Source organism: Delphinapterus leucas, chromosome 3, assembly GCF_059928025.1.
Source record: "Delphinapterus leucas isolate spDelLeu-1000000601 "Yukka" chromosome 3, BTC_Dleu_Yukka2, whole genome shotgun sequence".
Lineage (NCBI taxonomy): Eukaryota > Metazoa > Chordata > Mammalia > Artiodactyla > Monodontidae > Delphinapterus > Delphinapterus leucas.
Window position 1 is genome coordinate 135,397,358 of NC_143131.1, and position 12,326 is coordinate 135,409,683.

General features: G+C 46.9%; 1 protein-coding gene across 1 annotated transcript in view; it reads left to right on the plus strand.

The window, feature by feature from the left end:
* Nucleotides 1-9,272, plus strand: part of ADRA1B (adrenoceptor alpha 1B) — a 60,685-nt gene extending 51,413 nt beyond the window's left edge. Inside the window, exon 2 of the mRNA XM_089909625.1 lies at nt 8,153-9,272. Within this exon, the coding sequence (XP_089765751.1) occupies nt 8,153-8,760 (608 nt within the window). The 3' untranslated portion in view covers nt 8,761-9,272. The remainder of the gene's footprint in view (nt 1-8,152) is intronic.
* Nucleotides 9,273-12,326: the final 3,054 nt, after the last annotated feature.

Consider the following 12,326-nt stretch of genomic DNA (forward strand, 5'->3'; position numbering starts at 1 on the left):
AGATACCAAAAGTGAGTTGATTTAAAGAAAAGCATTAAGTAACGGGTGGGCCGGGTGGTAGAATGACTGATGCTTAGGAAGCCCTAGACTTGAGACGGCTCTAGCCTAGACTTGAGGCTTAACCCTTTCAGGGGTGCTGACCCAAGCCCATGATGACAGCTATGGATTCCCCCCCAGAAGAATGCATGAACATCACGTACAATTTCATCAAGTTCCAGAACTACCTGGAGTCCCATTCCTGGGCCTGTATTGGAAAGAGCAGCAGGGTGAGAGTCCCGAGGCCTGGTCTGCATGGGAGATCTAATCCTGTTCGCCACCTTCCTCATCTTCTTGGCAGTAGTACTGGCAGTGATAGCAGTGTTGGCAATAGTAACAGTGGTTGTGTTTGAAGCAGTCAAACTGTACTTTGAGTACAGCTTTGCGTGCTTTCAACATGCCAGGCACTTACCAAGCCTAAGCTCGACTCATCCATGCAGAAAAGAATTATCACCATCCCCACTTTCTGGGAAACAGAGCTCCAGTAGTTTCCCCGAGTTCACTCATCTGGGAAGTCAGGGTCAGAACTTGAACCCAGCTGTACCTGCCTGTGATGTCTGAACAGGTCCTTAACCACTGGACTCCATTGTCTCGATAAATCTCTGTTGGATCAATTGAAGGACATTTGAACAGGTTCTGGCCATCGTTCTGCCATTCACCAGCTGAGTGACCTTGAGCAAGTTACTCACCCTGACTGACCTTCTGTTAAGGAAGAAGGTTTCGGAGTCCTGCCAAGCCATGATGCTAAGACACAGGGCAAAGAGCGTGGGACCATTTCATGAGCAAGAGAAGTGGAGACAGGCTCAGGGACATGCACTGCGAGTTAGTGGCCCTAGCAAAGAGCAGGCATAGCCCTGGCTTCCAGCAGAGAGAGCAGGCTTCCAGGAACCCACATTTCCCACTGGTATTTGCTTCCTCTCCTGGCAGCTTCATTGGCCCCCAAAGGTCTGTTTGGGTGCCCAGAGAAAAAGATCCCTGTCACCAATCCGCTTTCACGCCCCAAGGGCCTCAGCACCTTCCCTAATTAACGAGGGCTTCTTGGCTCCCCCCCAGGGCAGGCTGGCGTAGCAAGCAGGGCCGCTAATCCACGTGGCTGCTGTGCTGCTGGCAGGTGAGGGAGGAGGGAAGGGTTCAACATATGTGTGGAATCCAAGGCAGCTGGCAGTCCAGTCCCTGACCCGCACTGCCCCTCTGTGGTGGGTCTGGAGATGGGCAGGGCTTCTAGCTCTGGCCTCGAGGAGACTCTGAATGTTAAGGCTGGACAGGACTCAGATCAAACCACTCAACTAAAGGAGGGAAACCATGTCAAATTATTACGTAGTGCACCTGAAACTAACATAATATTGTCCGTCAACTCTAGTTCAGTAAAATAAAAAAATACATTTTTTTAAAGGAGGGAAACTGAGGCCCGGAAAGGGAAAGCAACTTACCCAAAATGATACATCAAGTTATCAAACAGGTTTCCTGTAATTAGATTTCCAGCCCAATGAGTGGTTTACAGGAATAATTATTATTTGGTTAATAAGCATTAATGCAGAGTTGATTGAGGTGGCAGGAACCTGGTACCCAACAAGCTAGTAAGAACTTTACATGTTTTACCATGTTTAATCCTCACAACAACCCAGGGAAGGTGGTATTCTTATTAGCTCCATTTTACTGATGAGGAAACTGAAGCTTAGGTATAGTATGAAACTTGCCCAGGGTCATGTGTCTGGTGAGAGAACCAGGATTCTGTCCCAGGAATCTGAATCTAACGAGAAAAGGGCAGTCGTTGTCAGAAGTCACTGAGGGCTTGCTCAGGGTGCGAGAGACATGCTGGGGTCTGCAGGAGGACGAAGCAAAGTAGAATGCAAATGGAACAAGAGGGTAGGTGAGGTCATTATTCAGCTTCCAAACACATGAGGATTAAGAACTGACCACACCCAGAGTTGTGGAGGTGTAGGGAAAATATCACATTCATACACAGTCGATGGGAGGAGGGTAAATTGGTACGACCAGTTCAGAAGGCAATTTGGCTAGCTGTCGGGACTTAAATGTGGAATTGACTCCGTGATTGCTCGTGAAGGAGGTTAGCCTGCAGAAACACTTAAAATTGCAAAAAGCGGAATGCATGAGGCTTGTCATTACTGCAGTTTGTAATAGCCAAAAATTGGAAATCACCTACTTGACTATCATCAGGAAAGAGTTTAGTGAACTACTATATATCCAGAGGACAGAATGTAATGCTGTGACATGGAGAAATATCTTTTATGTATTCTAAGTGAAGAAAGGAATTTGGGGAAAGGTATGTGTATGACCCCATTAAAAAAGATCCGTCTGAAAGGATAAAAACAAAACTGTTAACTCTGGTCCTGTCCACTTAAATGAAGAAAGGATTTTCACTGTATATTATATAGATTTTTTGTAATATGTAATTTTTTAATTTAGCAGGTGTAAGTGAGGGGTTTTTTAGTTGAAGTATAGTTGATTTACAATATTGTGTTTCAGGTGTACAACAAAGTGATTCGGATATATATATATTCTTTTTTTCAATTCTATTCCATTATAGTTTATTACAAGATATTGAATATACTTTCCTGTGCTATATAGTAAATCCTTATTGTTTATCTATTTTATATATGGTGGTATGCATCTGTTAATCCCCTACTCCCAATTTATCCCTCCCCCACTTCCCTTTTGGTAACCATAAGTTTGTTTTCTATGTCTGTGAGTCTGTTTTTGTTTTGTAAATAAGTTCATTTGTGCCACATTTTAGATTCCACATATAAGTGGTACCACATGGTATTTGTCTTTCTCTTTCTGACTTACTTAGTGTGATAATCTCTAGGTCCATCCATGTTGCTGCAAATGGCATTCATTTTGTTTTATGGCTGAGTAATATTCCAGTGTGTGTGTGTGTGTGTGTGTGTGTGTGTGTACACACACACACCACATTTTCTTTATCCATTCATCTGTTGATGGACACTTAGTTGCTTCCATGTCTTGGCTATTATAAATAGTGCCGCTACGAACATTGGAGTGCATGTATCTTTTTGAATTATAGTTTTCATCTTTTCTGGATATATGCCCAGGAGTGGGATTGCTGGATCATAAGGTGACTCTATTTTTAGTTTTTTAAGGGTCAGTGAGGGTTTTTTTTAATAGACTTTATTGTTTTTTATTTTTTTAGTTTTTTGCGGTACGCGAGCCTCTCACTGTTATGGCCTCTCCCGTCGCAGAGCACAGGCTCCGGATGCACAGGCCCAGCAGCCATGGCTCACGGGCCTAGCCGCTCCACGGCATGTGGGATCTTCCCGGACCGGGGCACGAACCCGTGTCCCCTGCATCGGCAGGCGGACTCTCAACCACTGCGCCACCAGGGAAGCCCAATAGACTTTATTTTTTAGAGCAGTTTTAGGTTCACATTCAAATTGACAGGAAGGTACTGTGATGAACCCATACTGACATATAATCACCGAAAGTCCACAGTTTACATTAGGGATCACTCTTGGTATTGTACATTTTATGGGTTTTGACAAAGGTATAATGACATATATCCACCAATATAGCATCATACCGAGTAGTTTCACTCCCCTAAAAATTCTCTGTGCTCCCCCTATTCATTCTCCATTGTGTCACTTTTGTAATAAAAATATACAAATCTGGAAAGGAAAAGAAAATAAATAAAGATATGGTTTCTGCCCAGAAGGAATTTACAGTCTGGGTGGTAAACAAGGACTCAGCCAGCCCTGAGATGGCTTAATTAACAGGCAAACAATAAAATAACAGAATAAGGTCTGATTGTATATGTTCTGTGGGGTACAGAATGAAGAATTCAGTCTGAGTCGGGTAGGGTTAATCAGAGCAGAGTTCCTGGAAGAGGGCAATGAATGGGCCAGGATATAAAGTATATTTGGAAAATGGCCACCATTTATGAATTTTCAGGGTGCCAGACCCTGTGTCACGTATGTTTACATGGATATTTTCATGTATTCAGAATAACCCTATGAAGCAGATGTTATCCCCAATTTATGGATAAGAAAATTTAGCCTGAGAGAGCCAATTAACTTTTCAAAAGTCAAACAGCCAATACACCAAAAGGATGCAAAACCAGGCCTCTGTGATCCCAAGCTCTGAGCTCAAGTCACCAGTCCACATTGCCTAAAGCGGCTGAAGGCAAAGAATGACCTTCTTCTCAGAGGAACAAGTAACTCGGGGAGCCCAAACTCAAATTGTGGCTGTAAGTAAATGCCATGAGAAAAGTCAGCATCACCCCCTTCCCTTTGGCTGAGCACATCTCAGCCCCATGGTCCTTGGAGAGTGCTTTGTAAGAAAATAAAGACAAAGATCCAGACTGTCTTTATCCCTGACAAGGTGCTTCCGTTGTGATGGAGGTGAAGAAGAACCTAGAAAGAAATGCCACGTGGCACAGGGGTACAGAATGATATTTATGCCCCTATCATAAAGCCATGTGTGTTCTGTGGCAATGAACTGTGAATGCATCAGCCTTCCCACAAGCCTGTGGACTGCCACAGGGCAGAGCCCACACCCCTGTTTGTCTGTATCCCCACAGGTTGGCCTCATGCCTGGCACTTAGCAGAGCTCCGTATTTGTGGAATGAATGAATGAACAAATGAATGAATGAATATATAAAAATGTAAAAAGCTACGACTCTTATATGCTGGTGTCCTGATCCATAAAATAGGACCAACTGGGGCTTCCCTGGCGACACAGTGCTTGAGAATCTGCCTGCCGATGCAGGGGACACGGCTTCGAGCCCTGGTCTGGGAAGATCCCACATGCTGCGGAGCATCTGGGCCCGTGAGCCACAATTACTGAGCCTGCGCGTCTGGAGCCTGTGCTCCGCAACGAGAGGCCGCGATAGTGAGACGCCCGCGCACCGTGATGAAGAGTGGCCCCCGCCTGCCGCAACTAGAGAAAGCCCTCACACAGAAACGAAGACCCAACACAGCCATAAATAAATAAATAAATAAATAAATTTAAAAATTCAGGACATATGTCAATATTTAAAAAAAAAAAATAGGACCAACTGTAGTCTTTTCATCTAGGGATTACTGTGATCATTAAATGCGCAAATGGTGTAAAGGATTTAGTGTAAGATGTGTACAAGAGCACACACAATGTGATTGACGGTTCTGATATTAGCTATTAGCACTATTGTTATTTGTGTATCCTTTAAAAGCTGGTCCCTCAGGATACACACCCTTTAAGCCATTTATTGACCATTTTACTAACATCTTCAACAGGATTGGCAAGCAGAGTTACAAGTTTGTCTTCAGCAAGTATGCTTTCCTGCTCTGGATCCTGCCCACCTTTGCCACAGCTGTCTGTGCCTTCCCAGCCTCTATCCCAGGCCTTAACATGTCCTCATGGGTGGTGTGCCTACCTGTGCACACGCTCACCAGCATTTACCGTCCAGGGTAATTCACAAGGTTTCAGAGTGTTACCTCCCTCTCACCACTTCCCCAAATTTATTCTCCAGTTTCCCATTTTTGTCAAGACCAGTTTAACTATGCCCTTTAGACTCAGTGACAGAAACAAGACCATCCCCCAGGGCAGAAACAACTCACCCCATCATGGGTACTAGGTGTTCACACGTCATATTTGCATTTCCAGTGGGGCCTTCTGTCCAGTGTCTTATTCCAAAGGAGAATCTGGGACAGTGGGACAAAAACCTAATGGTGCAAGCCTTGTCACAAATCAGACCACGAGGTGGCGCCCTCATTGGCCCCCCCACCTAGAGCTAACCCACAGTTGAGAAGAGTCAGCATACTTGTATGTATAGTTAGCACTTACCCGGATTATGGATAACCTTCTTTCCAAGTTAACCCCTCTCTGGTTTAACCCCGCACCAGGAACTCTGGCCATCTCCCCCCAGCCACCACCCCTGCATTGCCAAGCAGAGAAGTTGGAGGCTCCCTGTAACAACAAGCCAAAGCTCAAATAATCAAGAAGGGCAAGTGCTACAGGGGGGAAACTCAAGGGCAATACAAAATAGGGATTCTTGTGGCATCTATGCCACAACTGTGGGATCTTCGGCCACTTTCTGGGTCTCGGTGTCTCCATCTGCCAAGCGAGGAGGTTGGACTTCATGATTTGCTAAGATTTCTCCCATTCAGTTGTTCTTCCTTCAACAAATGGATTCAAAGGTGATCCCAAAGACCAGGCCCTCAGGAAGCTCACACTGTAACAGAGGAGATAAGACAGGAATACAAAAGTCACTGTACTGCAGGTGGAGTGGCTGGCTTAGGGACATGGTTTGAAGTTACGAAATGTTCTGTAAAGTATATTTGCATTTTTTAAAGCATTTACATACATATATACAACAGGAAAAAAATCTGAAAGTTTATGTACCAAAATGTGATGTCTCTGCATTATGGGTATGTGTGCTTTTAAAATATTTTTTCTTTCCTTTTTGCTTTTTAATAGTTTCTCATTTTTCCACAGAGGGTATGATTAATAGCATTAAAAACAGAAAAACAAAAAATCACGTTTCATATTCAAACAGAATTGAGTTTAAATCCCAGCTATATTACAAACATGCTGCATGGCCTGGGGCAAGTCATCTAACCTCTCCAAGTCTCAACTGCCTTGCATTTAAAATGGAATTGTTTTTAACTTAATATTGCCATTAAATGCTTTGGGACCTCAAATTCACAGGGATGAGTTAATCATGTTTCCCAATTCATAGCACCTCATTGTCATCGATCTAAGCCAGGCCTCTCTCTTACTTTATTGATTTATTTCCTTTTATTCCCATCCCTTATTCCCCTTTCCTTCTGCCTCACCCTTAGGCACCCATTTTGTATTTGATATGTATAATATTTTTTAACTTGAAAATGTTTTTGAAGATGTGTGTGGTTGGCTGTATCTTATAACAAAAGATATTATGCTATAAATCTCATTGTTTCCTACTTTTTTCACAAAGAACAATGTATTTAAGATCTTTCCATATTGCTTTTTGGACATGTCATCCAGGACTTCTAAGTACTGCATAATTGCTGTGCTATGCATGTACTCCACTCTACCTTTCCATAATTCCCAGTGAGGGGCACCCAGGTGTTTTCCAACTCTCTGTCACCATAAACACCACCCTGAGCATAGTCGTACATGGCCCCCGATGGACCTGTGTGAAAATTCTTTGAGAGCTCTGCCCTGGAGCAGAATTGCTGGGTCAGGAGGTATCTATATTCCTAATGGGATCAGAAGGTCTTCACAGCCTCTGCCTCCACCAGCAGGAGACTTCCCATGTCTCCACACCCTTGTCTGTACTTGGCACTATCGAGTTTTCTAATTTTTGCCAACCTAACAGATGTTCTATCACTCTGTGGTTTTCACTTTATTTGACTGCCTAATAGTTTGAGCATCTTGGCATATGCTCATTAGACCTCGGGTTTCCTACTTTGTAAATTGCCTGTTCCTTTTCTTTGCCCACTATCTACTAGGAATGCTGTCTTTTTCTTGTTGACTTTCAGGAGTCCTTATATATTCTAAATATCAATGCCTTGACTGTCTTAGACATTGTAAATAATCTTCTCCCATTCTTGCCCCATAGTTTACTTTTTGAAGTGTTAAGCTGTTTTTCTTCACCTCTCCATCAGTAAGATCATCCTTTACCTTGTCTTCTTTTACCTTATAAAGGTTTACCTTTCACCTTTAGGTCTTTAATACATCACATATTTGCCATGGAAAATACTTCATGGCATTTTGTGAAGGATAAAATAATACAGGTAAAGCGCCAATACAGTGCCTCAGACCCAAGAGCTGTACAATTGTGGGTGATTATTATTATCATTTGAGTAGAAAGTGGTAAGCACTGCCCTAGGAAATCTAGAGATACGGGAGTTTGAATGCTGTTTTAGCTAGATCAGAAAAGATTTTATGGGCAAAGTTTAAGTGATGGAGATTGGCCTGAAAAAAGAATGTAGGAGTCATTTATGTTGAGATGTAAAGGGCAGTATTCCAGGTAGAGGAACTGGCCTGGGCAAAGGCCTGGAGGCAGGAATGCCACAGGTTGACAATGTTTGGGCCGATCACATCGAAGAGAGGGGTCTGACTACTCACCAACTGCTGTCTGTCTTTCTGCCCATACCCACCCCACCCCTTCCCCCTGCAGGCTCCCTGTTCTCCACCCTGAAGCCCCCCGACGCCGTGTTCAAGGTGGTGTTCTGGCTGGGCTACTTCAACAGCTGCCTCAACCCCATCATCTACCCGTGCTCCAGCAAGGAGTTCAAGCGCGCCTTCGTGCACATCCTCGGGTGCCAGTGCCGCGGCGGCCGCCGCCGCCGCCGTCGCCGCCTCTTGGGCGGCTGCGCCTACACCTACCGGCCGTGGACGCGCGGCGGCTCGCTGGAGCGGTCGCAGTCGCGCAAGGACTCGCTGGATGACAGCGGCAGCTGCCTGAGCGGCAGCCAGCGAACCCTACCCTCGGCCTCGCCGAGCCCCGGCTACCTGGGGCGCGGCGCGCCGCCGCCCGTCGAGCTGTGCGCCTTCCCGGAGTGGAAGGCGCCTGGCGCCCTCCTGAGCCTGCCCGCGCCCGAGCCCCCGGGCCGCCGCGGCCGCCACGACTCGAGCCCGCTCTTCACCTTCAAGCTGCTGGCGGAGCACGAGAGCCCCGGGACCGACGGAGACGCCAGCCACGGGGGCCAGGAGGCCGCAGCCGACGTGGCCAACGGGCAGCCCGGCTTCAAAAGCAACATGCCCCTGGCGCCCGGGCAGTTTTAGGGCCCCACGCACCGCTTCCTTTCCCTGGGGAGCCAATCATCGTGGGGGGCGGGCGGGCGGAGGGGGGGAGGGGAGTGTCGGCCCCGGTAGACACGGGCCCCACGGGGAAGCGGGGGGAGGGGGCGGGGAGAGGGGCAGCTGCTTTTCTGGCAGGGGCATGGGTGCCAGGTACAGCGCGGAGAGCTGGGCCGAGCATGCTGAGAGCCTGGGAGACCCGACGCCAGCCGGGATTTCCGTCTCTCTCTCTGTGTATATATCTAAACGAGTCCCTCTGTACATGTATTTAACCGTGGGTGCACGTGCGTGTGTCTGTGCGGTGTACGTGTGGTCTGCGTGTGTGCGTGTGTGTGGCCGCCCGCGCGGGGGCAGAGCGAGTGGGTGCCCAGGAGGCACCCAGGGCATTGTTTGTCTCGTGACTTAGTACCTCGCAAGCCCCTCCTGTACTTCACTGAACGGTGGCACTTTGGCGGGGTTGGAAGCAAAGTCGGACATTAAAGGTCATTTCTTCTGTGCGGCTTTGAGTAGTTTGTGAACGGGGTGGCAGGCAGATCTTGAGTTGCCTTTTCGTTCACATTAAGGTGTGCCCCTGTCTCTCCCGCCGGCCCTGTGGGCAGTGGTTGTGCCGGCCCCCCTTGACCCCGTTTCTGCCTTTGCCATTCCTGCCCTTCAGGGCTAAACAAATCTGACCCTGTGGCCGAAAGTGACGCCCTGGACTTGTCCCATGAATCCTTCCTGCCTGCTTTTGACCGTTCCCATATCCAAATCTTCCTGCTGTGGACAACATAGGGCAATGTCTGGCCTGGCCCTGATCCCCAGGACCCGGATCCTAGTTGGAGCTAGCAGGCCAGCACCCTTGGTGGGCCTGTCACCTGTGAGGGGACTGGTCCCTTACCTCCTCCAGCATCTTCTGACCAAACACTGCATTATTTGCCTGTGCCCATGGAACCTGAAAAAGAGAGCCAGACTGCAGAATTTTCTGGACAAGATAAGGATCCGTATGCCAATGCAACACCTATTGGCACAGGAACCCTCCTAAGCTCGGCTAACTAACTGGCCAGCCTGCCTGGGAAAGAAGCACTGAGGAAAGTCACGCAGAGAAGAGGAGCATACCTTGAAGAAGGTAACTTCCGTTCTAGTCTCAGCGCTGCTACCAATTTACTCTATGACCTTGAGAAGGTCACATCTCTTCTGGATCTTGGTTTCCCATCTATGTAATGACAAGATTGATTCTAAGGGGCTTCCCTGGTGGCGCAGTGGTTGGGGGTCTGCCTGCCGATGCAGGAGACACGGGTTCGTGCCCCGGTCCGGGAAGATCCCACGTGCCGCAGAGCGGCTGGGCCCGTGAGCCGTGGCCGCTGAGCCTGCGTGTCTGGACCCTGTGCTCCGCAACGGGAGAGGCCACAGCAGTGAGAGGCCCGCGTACCGCAAAAGAAAAAAAGATTGGTTCTAAGGTCTTTTCTGCCTCTAAAAGCCACCAGTTTGCTAAAAGAATAATGGATAGGGAACAAAACAGGGAGCATTTTTCTTCCCTGAAATTAAAAAAAAGAGCCTAAGAGGAAAACCCCCACCCCAGTCCCTTTCTCTTCCTGCTTTGCTTTTTCTAAGTTGAGATTCATTAATTTTTCAAATGGTGAGAGCTTCTCCCAGTAATATTAGCACATCAGTCATTTATTCTATAGGCGATTGAAATAGAAAAATCCCTTAATGGGGGAGGGGCAGTCATTCATTTAGCTGAAAAGTGTAGGGGTATCAGGCATGGCTGGATCAAGGGGCTTAAACAGTATTGTTAGCTTGCTCACTGGCTCTTATCATTCATCTAGCTCCCATCTTTTAGCTCTGCTTATCTTTATATGTTACACTTGTTTCTTTTCTGCAAATAGCTTTCTCACACCATTCTTACAACTTGAGCCCCCTCCCCAAGGAGAAGTAAGATTTCCCAGCATATCTGCCAAAAAAAGAAGAATAAAGAAAAAGTCCAGAGAAGCTAGATGTTCTGTATCACAGACCCCTTTGAGACTCTAATGAAAGCTATAGATATACCTTCCAGATTAAAAAATGCACATACAAAAAAATTACATTTTCATACAATTTCAAGTGACTCACCTCTGTTTAAGATCCTATGAACTAAGCATGATACCCCAGATTCACTAGTTGTTTGAAAAAACAAGGTTCAGAATTATCTAGGCCAATCCCCTCATCTTTACAGATGGAGAGACTGAGGTAAATAACTTGCCAAGTCACACTAACCTAGGACTAAGACCTGGATCTGCTACATCCCTGTGCAGTACATTTTCTCCTCCCTTGTGCTGCCATCTTGGGGTTGAGTATATCCTCCAACAGAGAGTAGGTTTCTTCTTGCTGCTGTAGAGAAAAGGGAGTCCTAGGGAAGGAAGAGCCTGCACCCAATTCCCAGAGAAGAAGGAACAGTTTGGGATAGTCCTCTGGAAACATTTGCTTAGCAACACAAGTCTTTCAAACAAGTCTGACACAGAATCCTGATACAAGTGCAGTCTGCAGTGAAGTGAAGAAAAGAGGACAGAGCCTCGCCCCCTTGGCCTCCTCCTCCTCCATGTCTTCAGCCCCTTCCCCTCGCCTACCCCAAGCACCTGAGGGCTCCACGGCGTGAAGTTTGAAAATCCCTGGTGAATGGGACTTGGAGTCAGTAGGACCTGGCTTCAAGTCTTGGCTCTGGGTGACCTTGGGCAATTTACCTGCCTCTTCTCATCTGTTTCTCCATCTATCAAATGGACATGACCTTCACAGCCTAGCAGGAAGCACAAAGGATTCGATGAGATCACTGTGGCATAAATACTGAACTGTGAATCACTGGGCAAATGCAAGTTATAATTTGGACTTCAGATATCTGAAGCCACAGTCACCAAAGGTATTTCCTGAGGTGCTCAGTTACAATGACCTCACACATTACTGATTCTTGGAGGCCACCCAGGCAGCACAAAGAAGCAGTGGCAGCCTCCTACCTCTTTCCAGAAGGAAGGTTGGCCAAGCAGTGGCTCACATCCCTGTAGAGGGCTAGGTTCCATATGTGCCCCCAGCCAGGGCCTGCGTTATGCTGACCTCTCCAGGCTGCCTCACTGTGGTCTATCTACCCCAAGGAAGGCCTCGAGTTCCTCAGGAGCCCTTGGAGTGAACATGTCCTCTCTGCTCTGACCTCACAACTGGCCACAAAGCAGCCTACTTTATCATCTCTAACTACCCAAATACTGCTGGGTCGTTTGTCACCCCTGAGGCATGCACAGGGATACATCTTTACACCAACCGAAGTAAAGAAGGAAGTGGCTTGGCAAGGGTAGTAGTTAATCCTGCAGCTCTGGGCTGAAATCCCACTCCTGCCATGGGTTCTAAACCTCAGTTTCCTTAACTGTAAAACTGTAAAATAGGGATAATAATAGTACTTACTTCATAGGGGCATTAGGAGGATCAAATGAGATCATGAGGGTAAAAATGACACCATGCCAGTCACCTGGAGAACATCCAATAAGTGGTAGCTGTTTGCAGAGGTATTAGTTATTTAATTCATTACTTTGATATATGAAGTTTAAAAAATC